The sequence below is a fragment of the Verruconis gallopava genome (assembly GCF_000836295.1).
Source record: "Verruconis gallopava strain CBS 43764 unplaced genomic scaffold supercont1.13, whole genome shotgun sequence".
Lineage (NCBI taxonomy): Eukaryota > Fungi > Ascomycota > Dothideomycetes > Venturiales > Sympoventuriaceae > Verruconis > Verruconis gallopava.
In genome coordinates this window covers 215638-230919 of record NW_015622149.1, presented here as the reverse complement: position 1 = coordinate 230919, position 15282 = coordinate 215638, and the positions used below count along the sequence as shown (strand labels likewise).

The 15282-nt window shown below is 50.8% G+C and overlaps 7 protein-coding genes across 9 annotated transcripts; 4 read left to right on the top strand and 3 right to left on the bottom strand.

The window, feature by feature from the left end:
- The first annotated feature begins 52 nt into the window (after positions 1-52).
- On the top strand, positions 53-2955 carry PV09_04563. 2 transcript variants are annotated; one of them, XM_016357926.1, is made up of 2 exons: positions 53-514; positions 1452-2955. In XM_016357926.1, exons 1-2 carry the CDS (start codon positions 190-192, stop codon positions 2831-2833), a joined length of 1707 nt encoding a protein of 568 aa, XP_016214128.1. In that variant the 5' UTR covers positions 53-189; the 3' UTR covers positions 2834-2955. The 2 variants fall into 2 exon arrangements, with proteins under 2 accessions (XP_016214128.1, XP_016214129.1); XM_016357927.1 differs by having other exon boundaries at positions 640-2955.
- Positions 2956-3088: 133 nt separating this feature from the next.
- Positions 3089-4239, top strand: PV09_04562 (uncharacterized protein). The gene has a single exon (XM_016357925.1). It carries the CDS (start codon positions 3228-3230, stop codon positions 3816-3818), a length of 591 nt encoding a protein of 196 aa, XP_016214127.1. The 5' UTR covers positions 3089-3227; the 3' UTR covers positions 3819-4239.
- Positions 4240-4339: 100 nt separating this feature from the next.
- PV09_04561 (uncharacterized protein) lies at positions 4340-5988 on the bottom strand (the record flags this gene model as incomplete). Its single annotated transcript, XM_016357924.1, has 3 exons — positions 4340-4876; positions 4931-5856; positions 5916-5988. 3 exons carry the CDS (start codon positions 5986-5988, stop codon positions 4340-4342), a joined length of 1536 nt encoding a protein of 511 aa, XP_016214126.1.
- A 469-nt stretch (positions 5989-6457) lies between these two features.
- PV09_04560 lies at positions 6458-8145 on the bottom strand. 2 transcript variants are annotated; one of them, XM_016357923.1, is made up of 3 exons: positions 8011-8145; positions 7930-7943; positions 6458-7874 (listed from the first exon to the last, which is right to left on the bottom strand). In XM_016357923.1, the coding sequence occupies exon 3, from the start codon at positions 7861-7863 to the stop codon at positions 6955-6957; it is 909 nt and encodes a 302-aa protein (XP_016214125.1). In that variant the 5' UTR covers positions 7864-7874; positions 7930-7943; positions 8011-8145; the 3' UTR covers positions 6458-6954. The 2 variants fall into 2 exon arrangements, with proteins under 2 accessions (XP_016214125.1, XP_016214124.1); XM_016357922.1 differs by having other exon boundaries at positions 6458-7943.
- Positions 8146-8231: 86 nt separating this feature from the next.
- PV09_04559 (uncharacterized protein) lies at positions 8232-9708 on the top strand. The gene has a single exon (XM_016357921.1). The coding sequence runs from the start codon at positions 8557-8559 to the stop codon at positions 9517-9519; it is 963 nt and encodes a 320-aa protein (XP_016214123.1). The 5' UTR covers positions 8232-8556; the 3' UTR covers positions 9520-9708.
- A 287-nt stretch (positions 9709-9995) lies between these two features.
- PV09_04558 (uncharacterized protein) lies at positions 9996-12767 on the top strand. The gene is made up of 2 exons (XM_016357920.1): positions 9996-10228; positions 10293-12767. The coding sequence occupies exons 1-2, from the start codon at positions 10155-10157 to the stop codon at positions 12307-12309; spliced, it is 2091 nt and encodes a 696-aa protein (XP_016214122.1). The 5' UTR covers positions 9996-10154; the 3' UTR covers positions 12310-12767.
- On the bottom strand, positions 12664-14580 carry PV09_04557 (uncharacterized protein). Its single transcript, XM_016357919.1, has 2 exons — positions 13714-14580; positions 12664-13659 (listed from the first exon to the last, which is right to left on the bottom strand). The coding sequence occupies exons 1-2, from the start codon at positions 14411-14413 to the stop codon at positions 12830-12832; spliced, it is 1530 nt and encodes a 509-aa protein (XP_016214121.1). The 5' UTR covers positions 14414-14580; the 3' UTR covers positions 12664-12829.
- Positions 14581-15282: the final 702 nt, after the last annotated feature.

The following is a 15282-nucleotide window of genomic DNA, read 5'->3' as shown; positions in this document are numbered from 1 at the left end:
CCCACGCCACTTGGTACGTCAATTATAAGACGGCGAGTCAAAGCGAAGGTGGGCTGGTGGCATTCTTGAAGCGATCAAAGTCTCGCAGTGACGCAAGAGTTTTCTTCCTTCCACTTTTGAGTCCCCTCGAACTCACTGTAGATGCCAGGATACAAGCTGGGCCTGTGACCACGTACGGACCAGTTCACCATGTCAAACCGAAGAGTCAAAAACATTGTCGACTACGAGGAAGACTCGGACGTCGACTCCGATTACTGGGACAGTGGAGGCGAAGGCTACGACACATGGGCCGACGATATCACCGAGGAGGACAAAGCTCAGTTGCGCGAGGGAACTATCAAGGTGAAAAATATTCTCGGCCCACAATACCAGGTGTCCGAGCATGAGATCCAAGAGACGTTGTGGCATTACTACTACGACGTCGAGAAATCCGTTGCGTATCTCAAGAATCTTAAAAAGCCAAAGTCTGTTCAGAAGGCTAAAGCGACTTCCAATAAATCATCGTCAGTCAGCTGTAAGTCTAGACAGTTTTCCTTCTCCATCGCCTTGATCATCGGCATATTACCTTCAACAGCCACTTTCCCTACTATGCCAATATCCCGGGCTCGTTTGGACGCTTGAGGGTCTGACGCGGTATAGACCCTCATACCAATCCGTTGCAACCGCCTCTACGCGCTCATCAGGGTGTGGACTCCTCTTTAGCGATGATGGAATCTGTACGTTCACAGGTTGCTATCGATTTCTTTGCAGATGTCCCATGGGGTCGTGTTCCAGCTTCTAGAATCGGAAACATGATTCATTTCAGTTCCCTTCCTCCTGAGGCCACTGGACTTCTTGGCGGATCATCAAAACTGGCTGCGCTTGCTGCCGCTCGCAAAAAGAAGGAGGCGGAGAAAGCCTCTTCAGCTGCATCGATCATTTTAGATGCCGATGTCCATCGCTCGATAGGACTTCTGGATCGGCTAGGGAAAGACAAATCAACTGTATCGAGCAATGTCAATCAACCTAGGCCAAAGGTTTTCCCAACTCGAAGAAAACCAAGTCCAGAACCTGTGGTATGCGAACCTCCGAAAGAGGCAGCGGACTCACCGATTTTACCGAAAGTAGATATGAGAGCAAGGCCATCTGTATTCGCTTTAACACTTTTGGGAGCTCAGCCGGAACCGCAAGGAGGCGTAGCATTAGAGACAACGAATCCGGAGAAATCGTCTGTTAATCAAAAGCCGAAGTACTTCAAACTTCCTTATCTGCTGGATCCAAACTATCGCGATCCGTTCTCGAAGCCTAGTCCAGACGATGTTATCTTACGAGCTCAGAGTGCGAGTAGTCGCGTCTAGGATGATTGTATCGACGAAACGCTTGCCAGTGTTGCGAGGATTCAACTGAACGGAATCAGGGCACAACTGCAATAGAAGACAATGTATGAGCAATCGACTGACGTGATTGTACAGGTGGAAAGAAATCATCCCCCAAAGCAAAACCTGTGTCGGATGTTAATGGCGTTTCAAAGGATGTATCGGCATTGAAACTCAACGATGCCCCCAAGCCCAAATCAAAAAATCTGAATGTGTTGGACGAGTATAAAAAATCGAGCATGAAGAATGCAGCCAGCTTTGTGGTGGTTGGACATGTCGACCATGGTAAAAGTACCCTTATGGGCCGCCTGCTGTATGACTTAGGCGTAGTCGATGAGAAGCACATCGAAAAGCTACGGCGAGATTCAAAGAAGATTGGAAAAGCGTCATTTGCTCTAGCCTGGGTTATGGACGCCACAAGCGACGAGAGAGAGCGCGGTGTGACAGTGGATATTGCAACGAATTACTTCGAAACCGGAAAGACCCGATTCACGATTCTAGATGCTCCAGGGCATCAAGACTTTATTCCAAACATGATCGCTGGCGCAAGTCAAGCGGATTTTGCGGTACTCGTCATTGATTCCAGCACAAACAGTTTTGAGTCTGGTTTGCGAGGACAAACTAAAGAGCACGCACTACTCGTGCGTAGTATGGGAGTTCAGCGACTCATCGTTGCAGTAAATAAGATGGACATGTGCAACTGGTCAGAGGAGCGCTTCAACGAGATCAAGACGAAAATGACAAGTTTCCTGACTACAGCAAACTTCTCGGCGAAATCGCTGAGCTTTGTTCCATGTTCTGGACTTAATGGAGAGAACATTACAAAACCACCGGAGCTGCCAGAGGCGGCATGGTACAAGGGCTCTACACTGGTCGAAGAGCTCGACAATGCAGAACCTGCTCGAAGAGCACTTGACAAGCCGTTGCGAATGACGATCAGCGAAATTTTCCGGAGCTCCATAAACAACCCAATTTCAGTGTCTGGAAAACTCGACTCGGGCAGCCTGCAAGTTGGTGATGCTCTCATCATTCAGCCGTCGGGAGAGACCGCGTATATAAAGTCCTTGGAAGCAGATGGTACACCCTCAGATTGGGCAGTGGCCGGACAAATAGCTGTTCTGAATCTGACTGACATTGACCCGATTCATATCCGCGTCGGTGACATTGCGTCTCACCCTCAGTCACCGGTTAAGAACGTGAAAAGCTTTACTGCAAAAATTCTAACCTTTGAACACGTGATGCCAATGTACGTCGACGTCCACCGTGGTGCACTTCATCAAGCTGGTCGGATTGAGAAGTTGGTAGCGCTGCTAGACAAGGCAAATGGTGAGGTAACGAGGAAAAAACCGAAGGTGGTGCAGCCTGGTCAAGTTGCGAGAGTCGTCATCGCTTTGGAGAACGAATTGCCTCTGGAAGCCCCCGCAAAGATCATCTTGAGAAGCGAGGGGTCCACTGTTGCAGCAGGAATGGTAGAATAACAACCCCCGTTATTCGAGCAAGTAAAATAGTTGAAAATGGTCACTGCCCACAATAAATACGCCCTCCAAAGTCTTGAAGTGATGTGGACTTTACGCATTCCTAGTTGGCTTTTAATTGCAACACTTCACCGCCGTCATATAAAACTACTGCGTGAACGCAATTTCATTTTGCTGTATGTGTCTAGCGTAATTTGTAAGCTTTTTTTTTTTTTGTCTGAAAAGATTGAAGCCGGCACTAGTCGATTGCAAGGGCGCCGATACTCGCAACTTTTACATCGTCCTAAATACGAAATGCTTGGCATGTAGTCGTGGATTTTACTGAATGACTCAACGTCTGCATAAATAGTTGAATTCACCCCCTTAAAGAAAAGGCCATCGTAGAAAAATCTTCACTATGCCTTCAGACATTGTCGACAATCCAGCTGGCGACTCCTCAGATCAGCGTCAGCAAAGGAGCCCTGTTCCAAGCTATCAGTGGGAATACACAGTCGATGGCGAAAAGTACATGATATCCAACGACAAAGACCGACTTGACTTGTCGCTTTTTAATAAAGCGTTTGAATCCGACAGCGTGTACTGGACCGACGCCATGTCCGACGAAGCCATCTCGCTCATGGTCGAGCATTCGTGCGTGCTCGGACTGTACAAGCTGAAGCCCATGCGCGTCGAAGCCAACCGGAACATCAAGCACAACACGATCCAGGTCGCGGAGCAGATTGGATTCGGCCGGCTGATCACGGATTACTCCACGGTTGCGTACATCACGGACGTGTGGCTCTCGCCCGAGCATCAAGGCAAAGGCCTCGGTCGGTGGATGGTCAGCTGCATGAAGAAGATCATCGACGGCTTCCCGTCGCTGCGGCGGGCGGTCCTCCTGACGAGTCTGCACGGGAAGGGCCCCAAATTCTACGAGAGCGAGCTTGGTATGAAGCTGGCCGATCCGCAGAAAGACAAATACGCCTTCATGGAGTACACGCCGAATTGAGACCGCATTGTATGAGATGAACGCGTGTTCCCAACGTGCCAGGGTTTGCCTGACATTGCGCTCCGTCTCAATATCATATCAGTCTCCCATAGAGTTTCGTCACTATATGGAGCTATGGCAAACGCCCGGTGAGATTTTTGGGGAGAGGGCCATGCGGGAGAAGAGTTAATAAAAACAACATAGGGTTGTTCACAAAGCACTTCGCGTGTTATTATTAATCCCGATTTTATGCAAGTCGAAATACATAGATTGCTACTTCAGTGCACCGTTTGGGTAACGCGAGCTGCCCCGAATTCTTGTTTTTCTAACTCAGGCATAGATGACTTTGTTTGATATTCCAGCGACTCATGAGTCTCCTATCCCTCGCCAACAATGTCACTCACTTAGCGCTACGCATGCAGCACCGTGTTGAGGAAACTTGAAGAACTATGTTTCGTGAATTTCGAATTTCGCTGTCAGAAAACCTCCACATTTGCCCCTGTGTCAATCACAAAGTAAGGGGCAGAACGGAAATTGCAAGTCTATGCTTTAACCCCTGGCATCGCATTCTCATTCATAACAACCTCCGTCTTTATCTCCTCCTCCAGCCTTCGTCTCTCCTCTTCGGTAGCACCAGATTTCTCCGTGACGTGCACCACAACCGTATCGCCAAACAGCTCTGCCAATTCCTCCAAACTCCTCCCTTTCGTCTCCGGGTACATGAAGTATAGCACAAGAACTGTAATCACCGTGAGGCAAACGAAAACGAGGAAATAGCGCCATCCTATCTTTGCAATCGCCGTCGCGCCCGGCGTCACGTATGTGATGCACGCGATGAAGTAAGTTGCTGTGGCCATAGCCACACCTCGCGCACGAATGTGCGTCGGGTATATCTCCGAGGAGTAGATGAAAGAGGCGGCGTCGATGAAAAGTCCGTAGAAGAAGACGAAGAACATGATAGCAAAGATTGCGACCTTTTGGCCTGCCTTGTTGGGGACGGCGACATCGACGTACTGCGCAATCATGGCAGTTTCGATGACAAGAGCAATTAAAACGCCACTGAAGCCAATAATGAGTGACTATGACCTGGTCAGCATGATGTCAATCCTGATTGAGTAAAATGTAGAACATACTGGGCGTCTTCCAGTCTTGTCAATGGTTAGAAGCGAGAACAGATTGCCCAAAGCACCAATAAGGGTGTAAATGCAGTACATCAACAGCGGAAGGCACCCAGTTAGACCCAGATTTGCATAAATGATGACGGAGTAGTAGTTAATAACAAGCGCTCCAGTCGAGTTAGCGGCCCACTGCACAAAGCACGACAAGAAAGCGCGCTTCATGTAGCTCGGAGTGGAGAGAATTGCCCAGTAGCCGCTTGGAAACTGGCTCTCATACTCAATCTGCTTGCGCATCTGGTAGAACTCCTCTCGTGCCGCGATGTCGTTCATGTCATTCGGGTCGTGGTGCAAACGCTGAGTCGTGGTCCACGCTTCATCAATTCGGTCTTGGATGATCAGCCATCTAGGAGACTCGGGCACGAAAAGACATCCAATAGCCAGAATTAGTGGCGGAATACAGGTAAATGCCAAAGGTCCTCGCCACTGGAATGTGAGGTTCTTGCTGAAGAAGCAGCCTAGACCCACCCATGCGGACGTGTTGTAGCCAAACACGAGGAAGAAGCCGTGCAGACCAGTTAATAGGCCACGCTTGGAAGCTGTACTTGTCTCTGCAAGATATATCGGAGTGACTGTTGCTAGAGCACCCAGCCCCGCACCTTGTAGGATGCGCACCACAATGAGCATCGCTATATGCACGCTACCAGCAGTCAGTGCACCGCCAATAATGGCGATGATTGATGCTGTTAAGAGACAAGTACGTCGACCATATCGATCTGCGAAAGGCCCACCAGTGAGAGCGCCAACAACAGCACCAAAGAAAAAAAGGGCGTTCACCGCACCGATCACGCTGTTTGTATAACTGGCTTTAGGACCTGTGGTTGAGAGCTTGAAATATTCATAAAAACCAGGCTGGCCGATCGAAGTGGCGAATGAGGCAAAACCTGTGATTTCGAATCAGCTTGACGCGACGAGACATTAGCTGTGCGCCATTGACGCGTACCGAAGCCATAGGTGAACGATCCCACTGCTACTATTATGCCCACGCCGAGGTTGTACGCTGTAGTCTTCACCATCTTGTCTTAACTTCAGAAATTTCTCGCCTGAAGAGAGGACGGGGCGGCGAGACACGTCAACGAGATCATTCGCAATATATAGCCAGCCATTGAGTTCGTCACTGTGGTGCAATTAAAGTAATAAGCCTCGCCTGGAAGAATAACCGAACCGGCGGTCTGGATGTCCAAGACCTGTGCTGCGGAGATCTAGCCTGTCCGCTGCACGCCCCATGGGGTGGCATAGCGGCTTAAGCTGATTGCAGTTAGGCCTTTGGGATAATACGCGAGTCGTGAGGTCAAGCACGCGGAGAGATCGCATCTGAATTACTGCTTCAGGGAATGATGACCGGGGCTTGCGGTTAAAGGAATCCGAACAACGAATCTGCTCGACTTCAACGATTTCAAATTCACGAAAAATCAAGCCAAAGTACCGTGGAAATTCCGAACGCGAGCGCATACTTGCAGCCGAATGTGCGGAGGTAAAGCGAAGCAGGAGAGAGAAGTTTGACTGTATTGGATAGTGTTTCAAAATTTTGACCGTTTATACCATGAACCTTGCCATAGGCCTCGCTAGAAGACCGTTGAGTCTGACCCCAACCGTGAATCTAATGAATCAGTATCAGACAGACTTGAGAATGACATCAAGACGTTCTACAGAAAAGAGCAGTCTTGAAGATGTGTCGATTTCTTTTGAGCCGGTGAAAGCAGAGATATACACAACTCGTCACGGACAATATGCTTTCACGCTTTTGCCAGGTATCCAAAGGCAGTTCTAGCGTATCATCGCGCAATGGACTGGTAAGGAGGGGTGAAAGGTAGTGTGGCTTTGGTAATCCAGCCTTGTTTCCCCACAGATCCGCGATATTTCAGAAATCTTGACCGTGGAGCTGGGACTTGGATCTCGCATAAGCGCGGTGATTAGGCTGGTCAAGCCGCGATACTGCAAGTCGTTCCTTGCGTTTACGCGCATGAAGTTTTCAACACGTCTCAAGTAATTACTGTTGTACCAGGGTCAGGCACAACGACCACATTCATATCGCCGCCCGAAGCCATTTCGTCCTGAATGGATACGCCTAGCCCGGCAAATGCATCAAGCAGTGCCCACCTGTACCATTCTTGCTTCTCGTAGCCTCCGGCGTAGAACTTCGCATCGCGATCGAAATTGGAAAATGTGCGGTCGCCTGGATAATCCGGGCAGAGAGTGAAGTACCCATCCTCGTGAGGTGCACCGCCAAACGGATCGATTGGCGGTAGTTCGTCGTCCTTTTTGTTCTTCTTTACCAGGCCCTTGAGCAGCGAGCTCTGCTTGTCTGAGTTTGCCAGCGCGTCCATGGCTTCCTTACGCCTCTTAGCAGCATTCTGCAGTCGTTCCGCGCGCTCGAGTGCGAGCTGCTCCGGATCTCCGCCCTCCTGGAGCTTGCGTAAGTAGTCCTGCTCTATCTCGTGTTGTTCCTTTCGCTCCCGCTCTTGCTCCTCAATGGCCGCCTGTCGCTTCAGACGAGCTGCTTCCCTTTCCGCCTTCTGCGCCAATTCGAATGCCTTCGCACCTTCTTCCTCGAGCTCCTTGTTCTGTTCGATGGCACGTAGATGAGCTTTCCTGTACTCTTCGATCTTCCGGTATGTCTCCTCCACGTCAATACCGTTGACAAGATTGAACGTCATGTCCTCTACCTCAGCTAGGTAGTCGTTGTAGTCTCGTAGAGACTCAAAGTCCTCCTCCCGCCTGTTGAACGTCTTCGCCATCTCCCTCCGAATGTCCACCTCTTTCTCCAGCTTCAGATCTGCAAATGTAGGTACCCGAAATCTGTGTCTGCGGATTGTGGCCTTGCAACCGACGACTGGGCATGGACCGGGTCCTTTCGAGAGCAGGCGCTCAACGCAGCCCTCGCACATCATGTGGTAGCATTCTGTGCTGATCAGAAACTTGATGTGGGGGTTTAGGTAGCGGGTCGAGTGGCATACGGGACACTGCTCCTCTGCATATAACCATTTAGTACAGCTGGATGACAGTCATATGTGGTTAGGCCGCTATGAAAAACTGACCCTTCTCACCCGAGTCAGGACCATAATGGGCAGCGCGCGGTGCCATGACTACAGCATCAGGGGTATAGAGATGATAAGCGTGTACTACATGTTTATGTGTTGTGTAAAGATTCAGGCGTGTCGCGCGCGACACAAGTTATGGCTGAGGCACCAAGGCCGTGTCATATCCGTATGTACCTAAGACTACGAGTTGAGCGTATATAAAATCATGAGTCATTGAACTGAAGCAGAGGCGCTTTGGCTTCTCAGTAAATTATAGCTGCTGTTCCGATTCGAGATACCATTGTTTGGAAATGATTGGCACAATGACCAAAGTTGCTCGTCGCACTGCGGTGACCTAGAATTCATTGGTGCCTCCTCGAAGAGGTAGCCTAATGCAGTCATGTTAGCTTCTAATCATCCAGTACTTTTAACTTGCAAGATACCTCTTCATTGCACCTCTGGCCTTTAATATTGCTAAATCAGAAGCTTCTCTATGCAGCAAGAAGGCCATTGAGCAAGGTCAGAATACAGCCTCGTTGACTAATCGGAGTAGTCTCTCCAAACATGGCTCATCATCACCGGTCCTTACGCCACCGGATTCTCTCTGAAACAGCAAAAGAAACACTAGGAGCGTTGCCTCCCATACTTAAGGCTCTCCCAAACATTAACGCTAGAAAAGGGTTCCTCATTCGGTCAAATGAGCTGGAACCGCTACAACCATTGCAAAGCGAGGCCTTCAAGCTGCCTTCCGGCAAGGCTGGCTTCGTCACGCAGGTTCTCAACGACGACACGTTAGATGTCGCGATTCGCTTGACCAGAGAGAAGACATCACCTGCGCGTGTCCTCGTTCTTAATTTAGCGAGCGACATCACGCCTGGCGGAGGCTGGCTTAAAGGCTCTCTGGCTCAGGAGGAGAGCATTTGCTACCGCTCTAGCCTCTACCTTGGTTTGCCCAAGGGCGTGTATCCGCTCCCAAAGCAGAGTGCAGTGTATACTCCAGACGTGATCATCGTCCGCGACGCGTTTGGCGCTGGCCACCAACTCATCCAGAAAGAGCCTAGCGAGTTGGATGTCATCTCCGTGGTAAGCGTTGCGGCGATCAGACGCCCCGAGGTGATGAAAGCACAGAAAGTCTACGATGGCGAGATCGCCATGCGTGAGACGTTTGCGAGGGAGGGGGACCGCGAGCTGACCAAAACGAAAATGCGCACGATACTCCGCATTGCAGGCAAGTACGAACACACACACCTTGTCCTTGGCGCACTGGGCTGCGGAGCATTCAAAAACCCAACGGAGGAGATTGCTTATTGCTGGAGGGAGGTGCTAGCCGAGAAGGAGTTTGAGGGAGGCTGGTGGGAGAAGGTGGTGTTCGCAGTGCTGGACAAGGGCAGCGATGGCGACAACGCGGGCAGAGGGGGAGAAGGGAACTTTGGGACGTTCGAGCGAATACTTGGAGACGTAGAGTTTGCCGCCGGAAGTGTCCCCAGGAAGGTTCATGAAGTTTCAACGATGGGATCGGGGACATAAGCGGAGCAGAAACAAGGGATCTTTGGAGAGCGGACAGAGTTGCATTGGCGGTGGACTAGGCCCGGTTGAATGCCGAGAGCACTGATTGACACGAGACTACGACCAAAGCACAGGTTTGGTAAGCCGGCCAGTTGTTGTATAGCGTATCATGGTGTAGCAGAAAGATTGTGCCTACCCCGAAGACTGGACTGCGTCATATGAAGCTCTGTGAAGTCATGAACGACAAGTCATATGATCGCAAAGCCAGCGCCCGCTTTGATCCATGCTACGGCAACGTTCAGATGTGGTCTAAGTCAGCGTTCAGCGGTGGTTGACGATCACATTGCGCCAGCCTTGCGGCGTTGCTGGAGGTGGTTGCTCAAGCTTTAAGGCCTTACGACTAACTAGCTGCAGTTGGGTTCTTGCGGGGTAATCACCATTGGATAGTGGCGGCCGTGGCACCGTCCGACCGGGTCCTTCCTTGCCGCAGCATCCATCAACAACACAAATCGCAGCATCGATAACAGCTCCTTAGCCGACGCCGCTCGCTTACCATGATACCGTCGAGCCCGTCCTCGAGCTCCGATGCGTCTGCAGAGTTGACCATACGTCGTTCTCCGCTGTTTGCCAGATCTCCCCCTTAGAAACGTGCAGTCATGGCAAGTGGCTCACGGCAGAATAGCATGAGTTTGGTGCCGTACGTGCCGGAACAGACCAGAGAGATTGTGTTGTATGTTTGACATTCCCACGTGCGTCCTATGCTGTGTGGAGAGAAGCTCACGGAGCCACCTTAGGCGTCACGATTCCACCGTTGTAGTCTTCGACCAACGCTCACGACAGCTTTCCCTCCGTCATGATCCACATACCGATGCCCTTGAGGCGACGAGCTGCCCAACATGCCACCGCCCTTACCGCGAGGACGCGTCGACCCACCAGCGAGGCGATTCTCCGCCTCATACTGATGAGCACCACTGGATGAATCCAGGCTACTTTCGCATGCTGCAGAACTCCGCCGCGAACACGCCGGAACCGTCCCAGCCACCATCGCCTCGCAGGAGGATTGCGCAACTCAACAGGCAGCGCTCACGAAGCCAATTGAGACCACCTGCCGGCGCCGAGTTTATCGGCAGCGAACCCAGTCTTCCGCCCAAGACGAGCAGCATATCCAGTGAAGCATTCACGCAGGGTTACTTTAAGTCGTTCTTCGTGGAAGAGGGTGAGTTGGGCAGGGGAGGCAAAGGAGTTGTTTTACTTGTCAAGCATGTTCTGGACGGTGTATCACTCGGACACTTCGCCTGTAAGAGAGTGCCCGTCGGCGACGACCATACCTGGCTAGAAAAAGTGCTTGTGGAGGTACAGCTGCTGCAAAACCTGTCGCATCAGAATTTGGTGTCGTATAGACACGTCTGGCTTGAGGACTACCAGATCACAAATTTTGGGCCCAGCGTTCCGTGTGCATTCATCTTGCAACAGTATTGCAATGGTGGGGATTTGCATAATTATGTTCTTGGGTCAGGAAAATCCAAGATGTCCAAGGAGCAGCTGAAGGAGCGAATGCGGCGAAAGTCAAAAGGACAAGCAGAGCTCCCACAAGACCTGCAGGGCCCACGAAAAATGGCGTTTGAAGAGATTTTCTCTTTCTTCAAAGATATTACGTCTGGCCTTCATCACCTTCACTCTCATGGTTACATTCACCGCGATTTGAAGCCAAACAATTGTCTTCTACACGGCGATGGCAAACGCTTTCGTGTCCTAGTCAGCGACTTTGGCGAGGTTCAGATGGAGAATGTGGCACGCAAGTCCACCGGTGCCACGGGAACCATTTCCTACTGCGCGCCTGAGGTACTCATAAAGGATGCCCAAGGTAGTTTTGGCAATTTTACTACCAAATCGGATGTCTTTTCTTTGGGCATGATCGTGTACTTCATGTGCTTTGGGAAATTACCATATAGCAACGCCGACGATATCAACGAGGAGAAGGAAGACCTGGAGCAGCTACGTGCAGAGATTTCAACTTGGGCCGGTTTTGATGACGCCAAGAGGATTCGGGCTGATCTTCCAGACAAGTTGTACAAATTCCTTAAGCGGCTGCTCAGCCTACATCCCAACGACAGGCCTAGCACGGAGGAGATCTTGCAAGGTATCAGAGCAGGTACAACTCTCGATGAGCTGGATCAACACGAGGATCGACCAAGCGTCCTGAATGACTTGAGATCCCGCATCTCGAACTTAGACTCTCCCGCACCGAGCCCACCACGAAGGCTGTCCCCGCAATCAAATCCTTTAACAGCTCCGCCTCCACAGTTCAATCGGCCAGGGCCGTCGGGACTAAGGCAAAGCTCGCCACAGCAAGGTCGCAGTCGTTCTTCGAGCCCTGCGAAGAGAGGTCAAAACGGCTCCTTTGATCATGGAAGACCTTCCACAGAAGCACATAAAGCTGGGCCAGCATCGCCTCGCAAGCCACAACTCGCGCTCCCGCCACCACCCTCAACATATTACCGATTGCAGCAGCTAGTCAGACATCCAATTATCTCGATTGGCGCACGCACGCTTGTTTTCATGCTAAAGGTATACACTCTGACAGGATCATGCTCGCCTTACGAGGCGAAATGGTACATTGCGTATCCGCTCGTTGCACTGGCGTTATTCGATTTTATCAGCATAAATGCTTCCAACGATACCAACCGTCCTAGCTCGCTTTACATGCAGTTGCGTTGGTCTTCTGCGCTTTTGGCTTTGCACTTGCTCGTTGTAACATTGGCTTTAAGAGCTGGTACTCTATGCTCTTATGCTGCTTGGAATGGCCATTGAACATGTAAATCATTCGAACGAACGTGGAAAATACCTGCGTTGCAAGACAATCTTTGCATTCTAGTTCTTATCAGAGTATAGGCTTCGTCGAGAATGATCGGAAAAAGGGGACGTCTTTAAGTCGCATGAAAATCGCACAGTGCCAGTTAATCTTCTTCTTCTTCTCTTCGGAATTCTATTACGTTCAGAGAACGGGCCATGTAGCGTTTCACTGTATTCATTACTTCTGGAGAAGGTAAATCGGCGTTAAAAATGGTAATTCTCTCCTTGCGTGGACGGAGGAGTCGTGGTTGGAAAGCAGACTATGTTCTGGCGATAAACGGATCCCAAATAGTGCTATGGAAACAAGTAGCAGCTCTTACACGCCAAATCAAAAAGTGTCAATTACTGCAGTTGAAGATATTGTATGATGATCGTACATTCATTTCTTCAAATACACTTAAACATTTACGTTGTCCTCCAAATATATGAACGTCAGATTAGTCGGAGTTCTTGAAAGACAGGACCACACGCGCATCAGTTACTGCAGAACTCTGTCCTCTTCCATTTCATCGTCCTTGTAAATAACTTTGCCCCAGGGCCCCTTGCGTCTGATTTCAGGTCCCTTCCACATGATGACTCCAATGCAGACTGGGAACAGGACCAAGGGCAAGACAGCATAAACAATGTATGGAACTTTAGGACTGGTTGCCTCGATCCACAGCGGAGTGTAAAAGGGGGGGTGGTAAGCCATGACATTCAGAGTGAACTGGAACACGATCGCGACTTCGCTTGCGTGTTTAGGATAGCAATCGCACATGTATGTCATGATCACCGTCACCAAGACTTCTTGGCCGAAGGCGTAGATTGAGATGCCAGCTAGCGTTCCCACCCACGAATCGGAATAGTTGAGCATAAGGCCGTAGAGCAGCAGGCCCGCGGGAATGGTGACGACGCCGGTCCAGCACACCTTGAGCAGCACTTCGGGTCTCCATACCTTGCCCTTGCGCAGATGACGCTTTGCGATGAAATCCAAGACCGGTCCGGCGGTCCATTCAGCCAGCGAGCAGCCGATGAAGCCGGAAAACGAACAGAACCCAACTTGCTGCGTGTTGAAGTTGTATTTAGAGCCCTTTCCAAAGCGGAGAGGGAAGCCAGCAGTATTGGCGACTTCGGACATGTAACAGACGGAGAACCACAGCGAGGGAAGGAGGACGGCAGGGTAGGCGAACATCGGGTAGGGACGGCCAAACGTGGCTGCCCACGACTCCTTTGGATTTGGGGTGCGGAAGCCGAGCTTCTTGTAGAACGACTTCTTCTCCGGTTCTTGCGACGAGCCTTGTGCTTTTGGTTCCCAAATCGTCTCTGGCACTGCACGCAAGAATCAGAATCTGTCATCTCGCAAAGGGTCAAGGCTCAACATACCGCATAAAAAGATGGCCACGAAGAGGAAGGCGTACATGATCGCGGCGATGTACATGGCCCATCTCCATCCCAAGTGTGGGTTGTATTGTATAGATCCGCCTGTGACACCTCCCAAATAGGGGGCAACGACCATGAGATAGGCGTTCAAGCCCATCCTAGTACCCTTCTCGTGGAAGAAGAACATGTCACTGATGGCAGCTGGAGTGATGCAGAGACCTGCACTGGCAGTTCCGTAGCCAAACAATCTGCAAATCAGAGCTTGCGCGTAGGTTTGTGATCGCGCCAGGCCGATGTTGAACAGCATAGAGAACAGCGTTCCCATCAAGAGCACTGGACGGCGTCCAATCCGTTGCGAGAGCGGGATCCATATCAACGGAGCCACGGCTGGGACAATTGACGTAGCCGAGGCGAGGTAGGTGCCCTTGACTGCGGTCGTGTGGAAATCTGCAGCGAGAGTGTGTGCTCCTGGGGCAATGAAGGTTGCCGTGTACTTGACCATGAACGTTTCCAGAATGAGGACGACGAGAGCAAGATGCTTCTTCCGCCAGGACCAGTTCAAGGGCTGCTCAGGATCATCGCTGGGCTGAGGAACCAGCAAAATGCCATCCTTGGTCGTCTTTTGTGCCGGGGCCTTTTCTGAGCCGTCCACTTCAATGTCCGCAACATCTTCAGCGACGGGCTCTTTCTCCATATTCGGCATGATTGCGGATACTTCAACTGCGTTCAGTACGACTGCAGGGCCAAACTTCTGTTGCAGCGGCGTTGTCCGCAGCTATCCCGGGGGGGACCAGCCTCGATATTTGTGCAGCCCATCTTGAACCCCCCAATTTCTGAAAAGGCAAAGATTGTTATCGCCGTGGTAAATTCAATGCTCCCCGCGAGAGAAGCGATCGGCAACAAGCAACCGTTCTGTCGTCGCGTGGTGTGCGTGTAGATCGTTGCCGAATCCGGACGAGCAGACACATAACCAACGCATCCTGACCAACCTGGCGTAGAAGCTTTGTCGAAGATTGTCAAGCTGCTGGAAGTTTGCCTTAGCCAGCTTGTCCCGCTCCTTGGCTCCTTGCTTGCTCGTAGGATCGTTGAGCCTTCGTCCCGATAGACAGCGGGAAGAACAACCGCCACGACCTGTGGTTGGCTCGTCGGAGTTTCGTTGCCGCTTTCGTGGATTAGACTGCGGTACCATACTTGCGCATTTGATAAGGCGTCAAGCTAAACCATCTCTGTAGGAGGAAACGATTCGCCAATGATGCTCTCTTGAACAGTTCAAGTGCAATAAGCTGAATTGAATCAAAAGGTATGGTCGATGCCAAAGCCTTCTGGAGCTGCTGGAATGGTATGGTATTTACTGTTTGTCAAAGCAGGACTGATATAAGAAATGACGGACTATTCTCGTGATCAGAATAAATTAGGCCAAAAAATACAGCACCTTGCTTCTCCAAGGTGAAATGTCAATCTACTAGGACCAGATTCAGTGAATCCGACATATTTCGCTGGAAGTCATGCGATCCAGTGGCTAGACCGAAACACTGCGAAGCTGTCGAGAATCCATGATCCAGACTCAGATTC

Coding starts and splice junctions, on each gene's coding strand:
- PV09_04563 (XM_016357926.1), top strand. CDS start 190: ATGTCAAACCGAAGAGTCAAAAACATTGTCGACTACGAGGAAGACTCG. Junction 515..1,451: donor TAAATCATCGTCAGTCAGCT/GTAAGTCTAGAC, acceptor GTGATTGTACAG/GTGGAAAGAAATCATCCCCC.
- PV09_04562 (XM_016357925.1), top strand. CDS start 3,228: ATGCCTTCAGACATTGTCGACAATCCAGCTGGCGACTCCTCAGATCAG.
- PV09_04560 (XM_016357922.1), bottom strand. CDS start 8,056: ATGGCACCGCGCGCTGCCCATTATGGTCCTGACTCGGGTGAGAAGG. Junction 7,944..8,010: donor TCCTGACTCGGGTGAGAAGG/GTCAGTTTTTCA, acceptor GGTTATATGCAG/AGGAGCAGTGTCCCGTATGC.
- PV09_04559 (XM_016357921.1), top strand. CDS start 8,557: ATGGCTCATCATCACCGGTCCTTACGCCACCGGATTCTCTCTGAAACA.
- PV09_04558 (XM_016357920.1), top strand. CDS start 10,155: ATGGCAAGTGGCTCACGGCAGAATAGCATGAGTTTGGTGCCGTACGTG. Junction 10,229..10,292: donor CAGACCAGAGAGATTGTGTT/GTATGTTTGACA, acceptor GAGCCACCTTAG/GCGTCACGATTCCACCGTTG.
- PV09_04557 (XM_016357919.1), bottom strand. CDS start 14,413: ATGCCGAATATGGAGAAAGAGCCCGTCGCTGAAGATGTTGCGGACATT. Junction 13,660..13,713: donor CGTGGCCATCTTTTTATGCG/GTATGTTGAGCC, acceptor TCTTGCGTGCAG/TGCCAGAGACGATTTGGGAA.